Source organism: Dreissena polymorpha, chromosome 9 (genome assembly GCF_020536995.1).
Source record: "Dreissena polymorpha isolate Duluth1 chromosome 9, UMN_Dpol_1.0, whole genome shotgun sequence".
Taxonomy (NCBI): domain Eukaryota; kingdom Metazoa; phylum Mollusca; class Bivalvia; order Myida; family Dreissenidae; genus Dreissena; species Dreissena polymorpha.
In genome coordinates, this window is record NC_068363.1 from 24,848,907 (window position 1) to 24,863,852 (window position 14,946).

General features: G+C 36.0%; 2 protein-coding genes across 2 annotated transcripts in view; both read right to left on the reverse strand.

Annotated features, from left to right (window-relative positions):
* Nucleotides 1–532: 532 nt before the first annotated feature.
* LOC127843708 (tigger transposable element-derived protein 4-like) lies at nucleotides 533–2,979 on the reverse strand. Its single transcript, XM_052373451.1, has 2 exons — nucleotides 2,249–2,979; nucleotides 533–2,132 (listed from the first exon to the last, which is right to left on the reverse strand). Exons 1-2 carry the CDS (start codon nucleotides 2,788–2,790, stop codon nucleotides 1,034–1,036), a joined length of 1,641 nt encoding a protein of 546 aa, XP_052229411.1. The 5' UTR covers nucleotides 2,791–2,979; the 3' UTR covers nucleotides 533–1,033.
* Nucleotides 2,980–9,054: 6,075 nt separating this feature from the next.
* LOC127845918 (uncharacterized) overlaps nucleotides 9,055–14,946 on the reverse strand; it is a 68,183-nt gene continuing 62,291 nt past the window's right edge. The window contains exon 7 of the mRNA XM_052377097.1: nucleotides 9,055–11,381. Coding sequence (XP_052233057.1) covers nucleotides 9,055–11,381 — 2,327 coding nt within the window. The remainder of the gene's footprint in view (nucleotides 11,382–14,946) is intronic.

Here is a 14,946-nt window from a genome sequence, read left to right on the forward strand (position 1 = left end):
CATCCTTCGCACCCAAGAATTCCACCCCCCTTCCCCCCCACCCGAATCTCCCCCCCCCCCATTTTTTTTTTTTTTTTTAAGATCATCTCACAAATGACCACCACACCCTCACACTATACCCCCCCCCCAATTTCATTTTTTTAAACTGTTAAAAAACACAAATATTTATTTTTATTATTTTATGTTTGAAATACCGTCCAACCATCGCACCCAAGAATCCCTCCACCCCCACCCCCATGTTTTTTTTTTTTGCATTTTTTTTGCATTTTTTTTCGCATTTTTGGAAAATAATATAATAAATGTCCACACCCCCACACTATACACCTCTCTTCACTCCACCCCTCCCTCCTTTGTGATTGAAAATTAGAGTCCCTTCACCTTTAAAAAGAAAATAGATGAGCGGTCTGCACCCGCAAGGCGGTGCTCTTGTTTCCATTTTCTCTTGGTCAAATGTTAACAATTTATTTAGCAAATTTGTTCAACATGTTATGGTACGTGAAGTTTTGAGATGTTGATGTTATTTTATGTTTTGATGTACAGTCTAACCTGTCTTCAGAGACCACCCAAGGTGAATCTAGGAAGTGGTCTCTTAACTGAGGTGGTCTCTGAGTACAGTTTGACCTGTCAGACCAGTTGGTCGTTGTTAATGCAACACATTAGCATATGTCAGTACATGCATGTGTATCTCGCTTTAGTATGTACATTATACATTCAAATATATGTTGAGTGTTCGTTTTTATAGAAATATATACAGAAAAAAAAGTTGTTTGTTGTTTAATTGTATTTAATATATTAATATACATTTATTTAATAAAAAAATACATAAACATATTTACCTAATACATCAAACTTTACATACAAATAAATACAAATTAAACCACTACAAATACAATATGTAACAGTCATATAATTAAACAATTAAAATTGCAATAATACATACATATCAAATAAAAAGCATACATATCAAGCATAGCAACAATGAACATTATATTTACATGGAACAGCATACACATATTTACACATTACAACAATATTAAGATGGCCTGAAAAAGAAATCCTCAATCTTAGTCTGTTTCACCTTCTCTCCATTCATGGCTATATCCCCTATCTGGTTGCTGGCTTCCATCAATGTCGCTAGTAGATCATGGTGCCCTTTCTTCACTGCCCAGTCCTTCAGTTTTCTGCTCATTTCCACTACCTCACTCATGGAGAGTGTTGTTTCTGATGTCGTCGCTTCCTCTTCTGTTGGGTTGGTGTCATCTTCCTCGTCACATCCATCTTCTTGTAGAATTTCCGGTGCTGACTTCTTCCATTCGTCCATGTCCGTTGCGCATGTTGTGAAGTCCCTGTCAATGTTGATGAGGTCCTTCACTTCACACCCAAATAAATCATGTGCTAATTTGTGCATGATGAGAGGCAAGTCGTCCTCAACATCATCACATTCACTTTTGTCACTTTTGTCACTTGTAATGTTTTCACTAACACTTTTTTCACGGTCATCTGCACATTTTTCACTGTCACTAGCACTAGCACTTTTTTCACTGTCACTCATGAATCCGCATTTTGCGAAACACTTGCCGATCGTCTCCGTCGTTGTCTCCTTCCATGCGCTTATGACCCAGTAGATAGCTTGTAGGATGTTAACCTCTTTCAGAATTTGAGGTCCGGTGGTCGCCGACGATCTCTCCAGCTCCATCATCACGTGTTGTAGTTGACGTTTTCTGTACTTTAGCTTCATTGTCTGTATGATCCCTTGGTCCATGGGTTGTATCACTGATGTTGTGTTTGGAGGAAGGAACTGTAGCTTGATGTTGGTTAGTGTGATGCGAGGGTGTGATGGTGCGTTGTCTATGAATAATATGACGTGTCTTCTGGCATGTCGCATCCGCCGATCAAACCACTTCAGCCAGTCTTCCATTATCCCGGTCGTCATCCACGCCTTTTTGTTGTTGTAATACCGTATCGGCAATTTGTCGGGAGTAACTGACCCAAAACATCTCGGTTTTTTTGATTTCCCGATGATGATTGGGGGCAGCTTATCTCCCGTTACCGAGGCACATAAACCCACAGTGATGCGCTCCTTCGCCATCTTCCCGCCGGCACATGTCTCGCCTTTCTTGAAGAACGTCGCACTGAAAATATTAAAAAAGTTATTTTGAAATATAAAATTATAATTTATTTGTTTATTTATTTATATTTTCATTTATTTATGTGTTTTATTATTAGGGTGTTTTAATTTTTTTCTTACCTTGTGCTTTGTTTGTAGAATAATCCTGTTTCATCCATGTTATAGATGTCACACGGTTGATAACCTTCGCAGATTGTTGGTAGACGCTTTTTCCAGTCATCCACTACGACTGGATCCACCTCCGCTCTCTCACCCGTCCGTGTTTTGAATACAATGTTATGGCGTCTTAGGAATGAGTCGAGCCACCCATTTGATGCCTTGAACGACGCTAACCCCAATTCTGCTGCGAACTTGAGCGCCCGTTCTTTCAGGAGTGGTCCCGATATGTTCACGTGACGCCCAGTAGCATCTAAGAACCACTTGTGAACAAGGTCATTTAGATCGTCATATTCTGTGGCTTTCCGCGGACGCTTGGTTTGTAGATTACCGTCCCCTTCATACTCTTCAATAATTTCTCGTTTTCTTTTCATCACCGACTGTATTTGTGTCTTACCAACACCCATCTCGGTCGCTACAGCCCTACAGCTCCTCCCGGATTCAAGCATTTTTAGTGCTTTCATCCGCTCTTCCAATGTAAGACACTTTCGTTTAGTAGAAGACATGTTGCGCTGTTTGTGTACTTTTGCAAGTGCTTGAAAAATTATTTACCTCCCTTTTTATACTGCTGTCCGTTACAAACTTACCTTTGAGTAAATATAGTCATTGTAATTAAAACAATTATTTGCAAACTTTAAGTACACAAATAATTAATGTCAGCCGAGTTTTCACAGTTTGCTCCCGATAACAGCGTGCAAGCGTGGATGCCACTTAGCGGATTATCACCTGCATTGTTAGTTGAGTGTCACCATCGCTTAGCAACTTCACTGCGAGACTGCAAAATGGTCGCTTACTGTCGTAACGAGTCTTAATTTGTAAGAAAAACAATGGTCGTTGGTCGCGGATTTAAGGTGGTCGTTTAGTAAAGCCATTTTTAATTGATTTTAGCTTGGGAGGAATTAATAACGGTCGTTTAGCGAGGTGGGTCGCTAAATGCAAGTGGTCGGATGTGCAGGTTAGACTGTACTGCTGATTTCACATTAGGTGTACCATTCTTGGAAATGTGGAAAATAGTAAATGCCACATTTGTTTTTAAGTAGATTTTGTGTTCCTTGTTATAGTAAAACTCTCAATTTACAACATATGAACCAATAAACCATCTTTAATTACTTGCACATGAATGTCTAAGGTAATTATAATTCTTAAAAGTTTTGCTTTAATGTCAGAAATTTTTTGTATAATTCTTATTTCAATATAGATTACAATACTAATTAGATTGTGTTAATTTGTTTGAATACACAAAACAAATTATATTTATTATGTTATCAAAATTTGATAACGTTTTATTGTTTTAACTTTGATATAGCATTTCTGCTGAATTTCACCATTCTTGAGAATGTGGAAAATAGTGAATGCCACTTTTGTTTTTAAGTAGTTTGTGTGTTCCTTGTTATAGTAAAACGCTCTATGAACAAGGTTTTGTTGTTTAAAATTTGATATAGCATTTCTGCTGAATTTCACCAGCTTGTATTATTACTTGCTTCATTTTAATAATTTAATGATCAAAATATTTTATGATAGCATTTTTCGATTGTGAATTGTGAAGTTTCAATTTTATGCAGTGCAGTGTAGTGCGGAAAATGCATTTTTTTTTAATGAAGCACCCGTTAAATGCATAATTATTATCATTTATTTGATCCTGTGTATTTAATATTTATAAATGATATTATGTCTTATTGAAATCTGTAATAATATATATATAGTTCCCTGTATGAATTTGTTATAGATTAAAATGAAATGTTTTGTTTCATTTGGGAATATTTCATAGACACTATGTTTTTGTCTGTTTAAATTAATTGTATACATTGTTGTATTTTGAACAATATTAACATTAGTATTAAATAAGCGTCTAGCAATAGCCAAAAGTATGTATCGGGATGAACTTATTTTATTTGGATTCATTTACATTCAAGTAGAACAAGTAGAATGCATTTTTTAAGGTGTTTATTTTTAGTATATACCGTAGGACTTTAAGATAATGTGATTTTCAATAATGTAGTTGTATTTTGCTTTTGTTTGTTATTGCTAAATAAAAATTAGAGTTTGATATAGATAATACTGGGAAAATGCTACATATATATGCCTAACAGAATGTGTCCTGAATTTAGAAAGTGACTTACTAGAAACATACTTGAGCTGTGATTTGGAAAAATATGTATTCAAAACATGTGCGTATAGGATTGTCCCAGTCTTTGAAGTCTACAAGCGCTAATAAGGGACGACAGTTTCTCTTGCTTTTATTAAATTTCAGTCTTCAGAAGTAAATTAGGGGCCATTCATAATAGATCAATATTTATGCATCTAAAACTTGAGAATAAGCCGCAACAGTTTGTTCTTTGATCAATTACTTATGATTGGATTGAGATAATGTGCTGAAGATTTGTGGAAGTGTATACCCAGCTTACATACCCTACCTGGATTCCATTTCAAGCCAGTTGGGTTAAAGTCTTTGTCACTATTATTAAAATTAGACAAACTACACTGAGTAACACCGCTTTTATATAAGGGTATTGTTCCTAAATTGTATGAATTGTTAGCTTACGTGTAGAACTAGCTTGGGAAAACTAGATACAAGTCAAAGTCACTGTAAGTTAATTAAAAAATTCCGCTTACATAACTTTAATTGTATGAAGAATTTCCGCTGTTTTTTGTAGGTGTAGGTAGATTCCACGCAGTCTAAGATGATGTAAGCGTGTATTTCAATCCCTCTGACACCTTACATGTGAAACAGAATTAGTTTGCATTATATTTAATTGAGTCTTATAATGTCAGCATATTGTTCCTACTGAAAATGTTTGTAAGGACAGTGTAAATTGCAAAATATTGTTACTTGTCTTTTATTCAAGAAAATACTGTGGGTATACCATGTACACTACTTTAAGTATGGACCCACCTTTTGTCTTCTTGATCTCGACTGTTCAGTATACATGTTTTCCATATACTGTCTTGAACAAGTTTAGGTTACAGCTAATTTCATAAAACAAAATTGCCACATATTAATGTTTAGTTTATTATGTAACATGAAACTTTTATATGTGTCATAAAATACAACAGTGTACGAAACCAATTTGCCAAAACACTTTTTAATTTTAATTTCTAAATCTTGTAATATATAAAGGTGTGTCTTTTGTGACACTATATTGTGTTGGCAATGTATGCTTATTAGTTTCTATTAAACGCAAATGTTATTATTTATTTAAATAAAGACTAATAATAAATAATGTAAACTATTTACTTGTTTGATATTATTTGAAATGACCATTTTTCAAGTATTTGTAAATAGTCCTAAAAGCTTTTTTTGTAGTATTATTTACTAACATTATTTCATGTTCCTTATAGGCACATTTATTTATTTCGAGCTTTCTCCCTCGGTATTCTAACCAGGTCCAAGCGGGTAATGTTCATATCTTTAAAACACATCATTCACGGTAAACATCATCCTAATATATACATTCACAATAATACTGTGTCATTTTCATCATGGATATCATACACCTTGCGAACTTCAATATAAAATTTTAGTATCTGCAGTTTCTATTTATTGGTTGCTCTCCCTTGTCGTAAAACACATGTATATCGAATTGTATTTATACATATTTTTATGAACAAATGCTCAAAGGTTTCCTGTAATATATAGAGGATATTTGTCGGATTCGATGGGATATCAATTGTTTTATACCCCTCTTTGAAGAAGAGGGGGTATATTGTTTTGCACATGTCGGTCCGTATGTCAGTCCGTATGCCCGTATGTCCGTCCATCAGATGGTTTCCGGATGATAACTCAAGAACGCTTAGACCTGGGATCATGAAACTTCAAAGGTACATTGATCATGACTCGCAGATGACGCCTATTGATTTTGAGGTCACTAGGTCAAAGGTCAAGGTCACAGTGGCCCGAAATAGTAAAATGGTTTCAGGATGATAACTCAAGAACTCTTATGCCTAGGATCATGAAACTTCATGGGTACATTGATCATGACTCGCAGATGACCCTTATTGATTTTCAGGTCACTAGGTCAAAGGTCAAGGTCACGGTGACCCGAAATAGTAAAATGGTTTACGGATGATAACTCAAGAACGCTTATGCCTAGGATCATGAAACTTCATAGGTACATTGATCATGACTCGCAGATGACCCCTATTGATTTTCAGGTCACTAGGTCAAAGGTCACGGTGACCCGAAATAGTAAAATGGTTTCTGGATGATAACTCAAGAACGCTTATGCCTAGGATCATAAACTTTATAGGTACATTGATCATGACTCGCAGATGACCCCTATTGATTTTTAGGTCACTAGGTCAAAGGTCAAAGTCACGGTGACTCGACTTAGAAAAATGGTTTCCGGATGATAACTCGAGAATGCTTATGCCTAGGATCATGAACCGTCATAGGAATATTGATCATGACTCGTAAATGACCCCTATTGATTTTCAGATCACTAGGTCAAAGATCAAGGTCACATTGCCAAAAAACGTATTCACACAATGGCTTCCACTACAACTGACAGCCCATATGGGGGGCATGCATGGTTTACAAACAGCCCTTGTTTAACGAGTGATCATATAAAATAACTTGTTCACGAGTAGCGCAACCAAAAATATATTTTCTATGATCACGAGTGAATTAAAATCGATATTCCATCGAATCCAACAAATGTTATTTTTATTGTATGCTTTTTTTCACCGTTCATTCACATTGTAAAAGAGTCTGACTGGATAATATCGCTGGATTTATGACGTCATTTCGTAGAAAAAATGATGTCATTGCAGAGTAAAACAGTGAAAAATATTGATATTTTTCACTGTTAATTTTCACTCTTCGAAACAGTACAATACCAGTTTTATTTCAATGATAAACCACCGGAATGCATAAAAAAAAACATTATTGAACACTCCTCGGTTAATCGTCATCATAATCAGCAGCAGCAATATTATCCTCATCCTCATTCCAATCATTATCAGCATCATCATCATCATCTATGTCCTCATCCTTATCAACCTCATCTGTAGCAGCAACATCATTTCATCATCAGCAGCAGCAGTAGCTGCAGCATGATCATCATCACCACCACCATCATCATCACCACCATCATCACGACGACTACTACCACCATCATTATCATCATCATCCTTTTCCTTTTTTTCGCTGTCGTCGTATTTATCGTCGACGCCGTTTTCGTCGTCGTCCGAATCATCATCATCATCCGTATCAGAAGCAGAAACCACAGCAGCAATTACAACAGCAACAGCATCTTTCAGCATCATCGTCAGTGAAACATCAACTTAATCACGCTAAGAGTTATTATTGTTAATAACAAAGTCAACGCCAACAATGCTATTTTTTTACCCCCACAAACGAAGTTTAGGGGTGTATATAGGAGTGACCTTGTTGGTCGGTCGGTCGGTCTGTCTGTCGGTTGGTCGTTCCGGATTAAGTGCCCGCTCTCTTATTCAAGTTGTTTTCATCCGATCTTCACCAAACTTGGTCAGATGATGTATCTAGACGATGTCTAAGTCAAATACGAATATGGGTCATGCCAGGTCAAAAATGAGGTCACGGGGTCACTTAGTGCGTTTAAAACATTGAGCATGGTGTCCGCTCTCTCATTCAAAAGTAGTTTTCATCAGAGCTTCACCAAACTTGGTCAGAAGTTGTATATAGATGATGTTTAGACCAAGTTTGAACATGGGCTTTGCTGGGTCAAAAACTAGGTCACGGGGTCACTTAGTGCGTTTTATACATTCAGAATGTTGTCCGCTCTCTAATTCAAGTAGTTTTCATCCGATATTCACCAAACTTGGTCAGAAGTTGTATCTAGATGGTGTCTGGGTCAAGTTTGAATATGGGTCATGCCGGGTCAAAAACTAGGTCGCTGGGTCACTTAGTTAGTTTAACGCATTAACCATGGTGTCCGCTTTTAAATTCAAGTAGTTTTCATCCGATCTTCACCAGACATGTTTAGTTTTATTTTAACCAATGACGATACTTATTACAATCAATTTAAAAGCAACACACGTTAAACAATTGAGTAATCTGAAACTGCCGCTACTGGTTAATATTAATAAATTAGACATGTACATTTATAAAACTACATTATTTGAGAGCATAGAACTACGGACAAATGTTATTTTTTATTATAATTTTTTTTTCTTGTTATATCTGAAAACAAAGCTCTATCATTATCGATGTTTAAAGGATGTTATTTTTTTAAATGATCATCATGACAGGCAGTATGCATACAATGCATATAAAACATATTTATATGATACATTTGAACACATCAAACAGTTTGAATTATATATTTATTAAAGAAGAAATATAAATCTTGTATATTTAATATTTATAGGTGAAGTCAAATGCGTTGACAATTATGTGAACATGTACATGCTTAAAAGCGCACTAATAAAATTGTATCAACAGGTTCCAAATTGTATAAGTCATTAAAACAAAGGCATACATTGAATTTAAACTTATACAATAACATTGACACAAAGCATAAACGTAATATCTGTCTACAGTTTTATTTCGTTTAGTAGTTTGTCACTTGCTCGGTAGGAAGTTAATGTGTTTCTACCATATTTTCTTGTAACACCTATCGTCGAAAAGTCAACAACACATTAAGATAGTATATGTTTAAGCTCAATTTCATGTATAGAGAAACAACATAAAACAGTATTATACGCCACATGGCAAAACAGTTTCAATTTTATAATATAAATTTAATATACAACCAGGTTCATATTAATATAGTATCCATCAAAAACAAACACTAAGATATTGAGCCTGGACTTATCTCAATGAGTATTGAAATTCGATTGATCATGTAATATTCAATATATTTAGCAAATGTTTTATAAACATCATCTTCAAGGAAATCGCTAGCAGCGTCATCAACATCACCAATGTCACGTACAGACATGGCATAACCGGCAGAATCAGGCAATTCATATATTCGGAATCGTTTCATTGCAACATTTTTCCGTGCAGCAAGTTCCTGTTGAAATGGAATGTATTCCTGAACTGGGATTCGTTCTGGGGGATCAATACTAGAAGCGCAACCAAATTCTAGCTTACTCTCAATTGTATGAGTACATGTAGCCAATGAGTCCACAAGTTCGCGCAATTCGGATGGAAGCATTGTGTCATAGTAGATATTTAAATACTTCAATGATTGAGGTACCTGCAGGGCGATGTATGTATGTACATGTAGTGTTAACGTTTCCAGCTGTGTGAGTGACGATAACGACTGAGAAAATGTTTTCGCATGCTTCACGTCAATTCCGGAACCTTCAAACACGCCATTCAGACTCAGACTCTTGATATTCAGACCATGAAGAGCCTCCCACAGACCAGGACTCTCATGCTCCACATCAATACTAAGTGTTTCAAGCTGAGTGAGCGATGAAAGTGTCTTTGACAACGTCACTGTATGCGTCACGTCAATTCCAGTATGTATCCACAAACCACTCAGGCTTAGATGCTTGATATTCAGACCATGTACAGCCTCCCACAGACCTGGATTATCACACTGCATCTCAATACAAAGAGTGTCCAGCTGTGTGAGCGATGAAAGTGACAAGGACATCAACTCTTTATGCAAACCTCCCCACCCCTTACTCTTCAGGCTCAGTCTCTTTATATTCAGACAATGGATACCTCTCCATAGACCACAGCTGTCTGGATGTAACTCAATACTAAGCGTTTCTAGCTGTGTGAGCGATGCTAATGACTGATACAACGACTCTGCTTGCAAATCTTTACAGTCACCATCATGACTCAGACTCAGTCTCAGACTCTTGATATGCAGACCATGGAGAGCCTTCCAAGGACAACTACTGTCTGCATACACACTAACATCTAGAGTTTCTAGTTGTGTGAGCGATGAAAGTGATTTAGACAACGACTCTGTACGCAAATCGGTCCACTGAATCCAACATAGAGTCAGACTCAGAGTCTTGATATTCAAAGTATGGATAGCCTCCAACAGACCAGTACTGTGCTTATATACCTTCATATCGAGTGTTTCAAGCTGTGTGAGTGATGATAGTGACTGAGACAACGACTTTGTATGATTTAATTCGAAATCTTTGTGCGAACCTTTAATAGTCAGACTCTTGACACTCAAACCTTTGAGAGCCTCCCACAAACCAGGACAGGCTTCATCCGCATCAATACTAAGTGTTTCCAGCCGTGTAAGCGATTGTAGCAAATGATACAACGACTCTTTATACTTTACTCTACCCTTACAAAACACACGCAGCTTATTGATATTAAGGCCATAGAAAGCCTCCCAAAGACCAGTACTATCTTCAGCCACATGAATATCAAGTTTTTGCAGCCTCATGAGCGATGATAGCGACTGAGACAACGACTGTGAATGATTTATCCTTAATCCTTCCCCCTCCCAACCACCCAGATTCAGACTCTTGATATTCATACCATGGAGAGCCTTCCACAGACCAGGACTGTCTTCATCCACACCAATTCCAAGTGTTCCCAGCCTCTTGAGTGATGATTGCGACTGAGTCAACGACTCTGCATGCAACTCTCCCCACTTCCTACTGCTCAGAGTCAGACTCTTGATATTCAGACCACGGAGAGCCTCCCACACACAAGGAGTCAATTCATCCATTTTAATATCTAGTGTTTCCAGCTTTGAGAGCGATGCTATCGTCTGTGAGAACGACTTTTCATGATTCACTCTACAACCACTGTTATCGAACTCATCCAGACTCAGACTCTTAATACTCAGACCATGCAGAATCTCCCACAGACCGGTATCATCATTAAGGCTTACTGATATGCTTTTGTTTTGACGTACGTATAACCATATGTGTCCAGTCGTGTATGATGTGTTGACTTCGCCCTCTCCACACGCAGTTAAGTGACATTCATGCAGATAACAGTCCATATTACAATTTTGTGTCAACATCATACTAAGCAGACTGCGTAGCCAGGTACAGGAACATGTGACACTGGTCAATTCAATGTATTCGATGGAGGGAAGTACAGGAGGAAGCTCTGTGCACTGGGTTGGATCGGCAATATTTAGAATAATGCAGACGGGAAATTCCAATGTACCCACACTGGCAGAATCTGAAAAAATGATGAATTTTTAGCAATGCTTATACATAGTAAATGTGGTTGCATTTGTTCAATATTGAATAATTAAAACAAAAACAATGTTTTAGTTTCAGAACGCATCCCGTCATAATACATATAAATCAGAAGTATTATTGTAGTGCTGTTTAGCTTAAAATATTCAATACTATAAGTTTTATTTTTTTCGAATGGTTCACTTAAATTATTTCCAACTTGCAAACACGTTTACAATACGTTTGTATGACTGTTATATTCATACTATGTTGTGTTCCACATTACTAGTCATATGCATGCTGGTATAAATGAATCATTAGAATCAATCTATAATCCACAATGACTATGCCGTAGGGTGTAAACTAACAATAGCAATGTTCTATCAACTATTGAAAATATACTATTTAGATACACTCCCCTTATACATGCATAAATAAATGACAACCCAGACAGCTTGTATAACCAAACACCTCGCATCGGTTATCTCCCGTACAGAGTATACCGTTCCTACTGCCATACAAATAAAAATTACTGCAACGAGATAAGATTGTTATAATTAAATGCCAACATTTGAATATATCTACAAACTGCAATAAAGTTGCAAATCTGCTAATTTGCTTTAACAATGCTTCGTTCTGTAGGGTAATAGACACGTGTTTGCAAACGTTTTGCTAGCTCACTTTAATATTTAATCCATTTATGCCTAGTGGACTCTACCATCCTTCTAAATTGGATTAATTTATTTCCAAAATTAGGGATGTCTAGTATATGTATTTCTATATAAAGAATATTTTTTAAAGAAATTCCTTTAAGCAAACCGCGCAGACCTAGATGAGACGCCGCATCATGCGGCGTCTCATCTTGGTGTACGCTGTTTGGCAAGGCATTTTTTCTAGACGCTAGGCATAAATGGGTTAATGTCAATTACATTTATTTGTATGTTTCAATTAATTTTTGCTGAAGTGAAGTAGACTTTATAGCTAACGAATAGGTTTAAACCTTGTAGATCTTTATAATTATAATGTTATTGTGCAATTTCCTTTTGACGGGAAACTACTCGAAAGTTTCCGGCATAACACTATTTTTCTTGAAATATTTATTATGGCTTTTGAGCTATGCTTTAAGAAATAATATTAAGCGCAGATATTACTTTGTTAAGAATAGCCATTAAGTAAAGAATACCATATTTGCAATTATCAAAACATGAAAAATAAAAACAACCAAGTAGTTTCACATTTTTAACTGTGTTATTAAGTATATAAGACATGCGTAAGATATCACGATACATCGACATGCACCGTTTGACAACAAGAGCATTTTCTAGTTTTCGGTCACAGAATAAAAAAATGAATGAATTATATAAATGGGTGAGCGAAATAACACAAACGACGGAGATTCATACTGAAAATGCGAAACATTATCGCTAGAAAATGAAGAATTTGATTTCAAATTAAAACTGTACATTGATTATTTAAATTAGTTTTAAAATCACGTCGGAACTATTTCGATTTTAATGCCGAGTATAAAGAATATGACATGTCAAATTACAAAAATCCCGACACGTTTTCAAACATATTAGTGTTCGTCAAAATACAACATAAACGGTGCAATTTGAGAAGACTGACAGCAATTAAACTTAATTAAAATCGGCCTAATGCTTGCATTGTTCCTATGAAACTTAGAGCTGTTTAGCTCTTACGTCTCAAAATGTTCTGATTAAGTGTAATGAAGAGTGGCGGTCAAGTTTTTCTAGTTTTTCAACAATCCGGAACAAGTTTCGAACTTAGCTGTCATAAAAACATATGTTCTTACCGAATGTCATGAAATTTGACAAACAAATCGGCTTGAGCATCGATAATTTATCACTACAGTCATATGAGGGAAATGCTCAACTTTCAGTCGGCCATTCGTGTTAAAGGGATCTTTTCACGCTTTGGTAAATTGACAAAATTGAAAAAAGTTGTTTCAGATTCGTAAGTTTTCGTTTTAGTTATGATATTTGTGAGGAAACAGTAATACTGAACATTAACCATGCTCTAATATAGCCTTTATATGCATCTTTTGACGATTTTAAAACCTAAAAATTATACAGCGTTGCAACGCGAAACGATTGAATAATTTGGAGAGTTCTGTTTTTGTCGTTAAATTTTGTGAAACTACGAAGATTGTTTATATAAGGTATAAAATACGTCACGACTGTGTACTCGGCGGAATAGCTCAGTAGGCTAAAGCGTTTTTACCTCAGGACTCTGGCAGGACTCCAGGGGTCACTGGTTCGAAACCTGCTCCGGGCAATGTTCTTTTCCTTTTTTTATTTTTTTTCTTGATTTTTTACTGGAGCTTTTACGATCCAATGTTTACATTTATCAATAGAAAGCATTTAATGAATAAGTTAAAAAATGCCCAAATCTGTGAAAAGGCCCCTTTAAAGATCCGGAAATATTTAAACTAAGCTAAGATATCATTAGAAGATATGTTCTGACAGAGTTTAATAAAGACTTAACAGAAGGTATGGCCACAAGAGCGTTACCATGGTTTCACTAAGTTAATTTAAGGGAAGCTGCCCGCCTCTTAATGAATTCCTTTTTCAGGTCACCGGAACACTTTGTTTTTATTAAGCCGATACATCATAACACAAAATGTTCTAGTCAAGCTTCATGATAATTGGACTAAAATGCGACTTCTATAGTGTTGAGGCGGTTTAACTATAGCCATACTATAAAAACTGCCAAACCACCGTGCTGTCATGTTTCCTTACGAGCCGCCCACATTAAATAAATATTCGAGCAATTATTAAAACAATGTCTTGACCAGGGGACCGTTTCTTAAAATTACGTACGTTCAAAAATCATGCGTAAGTGCAAAATGTTCAGTTAGTAGCGTTTCTATAAACTTCGTAAAGTTACGTTTACCGTATTTTTGCACGTAATGTTACGTGTGCTCATAGGCTCACGTAACTCAGTAATTTAGCATAAATATGGCGGCGTATGCACCGATATTTCGGAGAACCGAACGTAGACTACGAAATCTACAAGCGCAACTTCATTTTAGTTAATTTAAACCTTTATCTATGTTAAGATCTCTGTAGGGCATGGGAAGATACTGTAACGGAAATCCTGCGTTGATTGTGCATGATCTATTGTGTACGATTGTGGATTGGAGTTCTACTAAAAGAGGAAATTTTACGTGTTCGAATCGATTGTTGTTATGATTTGTTCGATTTTCCTTTTGACAATTCATTCAACTTTCGTATTGAACAAGGCTTTATCCATCACAAGACGCCAAGTTGAACTCAACGAATGTGACGTTTGCTGATTGATAGAATTGATTCATTGTAAACATGGGTAAAAGTATACTTTTTCTGTAAGAATTATTTATTAGAATTGTATAATCTACGTTTTTGTAAATAGTTGCATTTATATTATACTGCTGTGTCAATGAATGACAATTATACAGTAGTCTGTGCTAATATTAATTCAATTAATTTTAGCACAGATAATGAGATTACTGTATAATTGTCATTCATTGACACAGCAGTATAAAATAAATGCAACTATTTACAAAA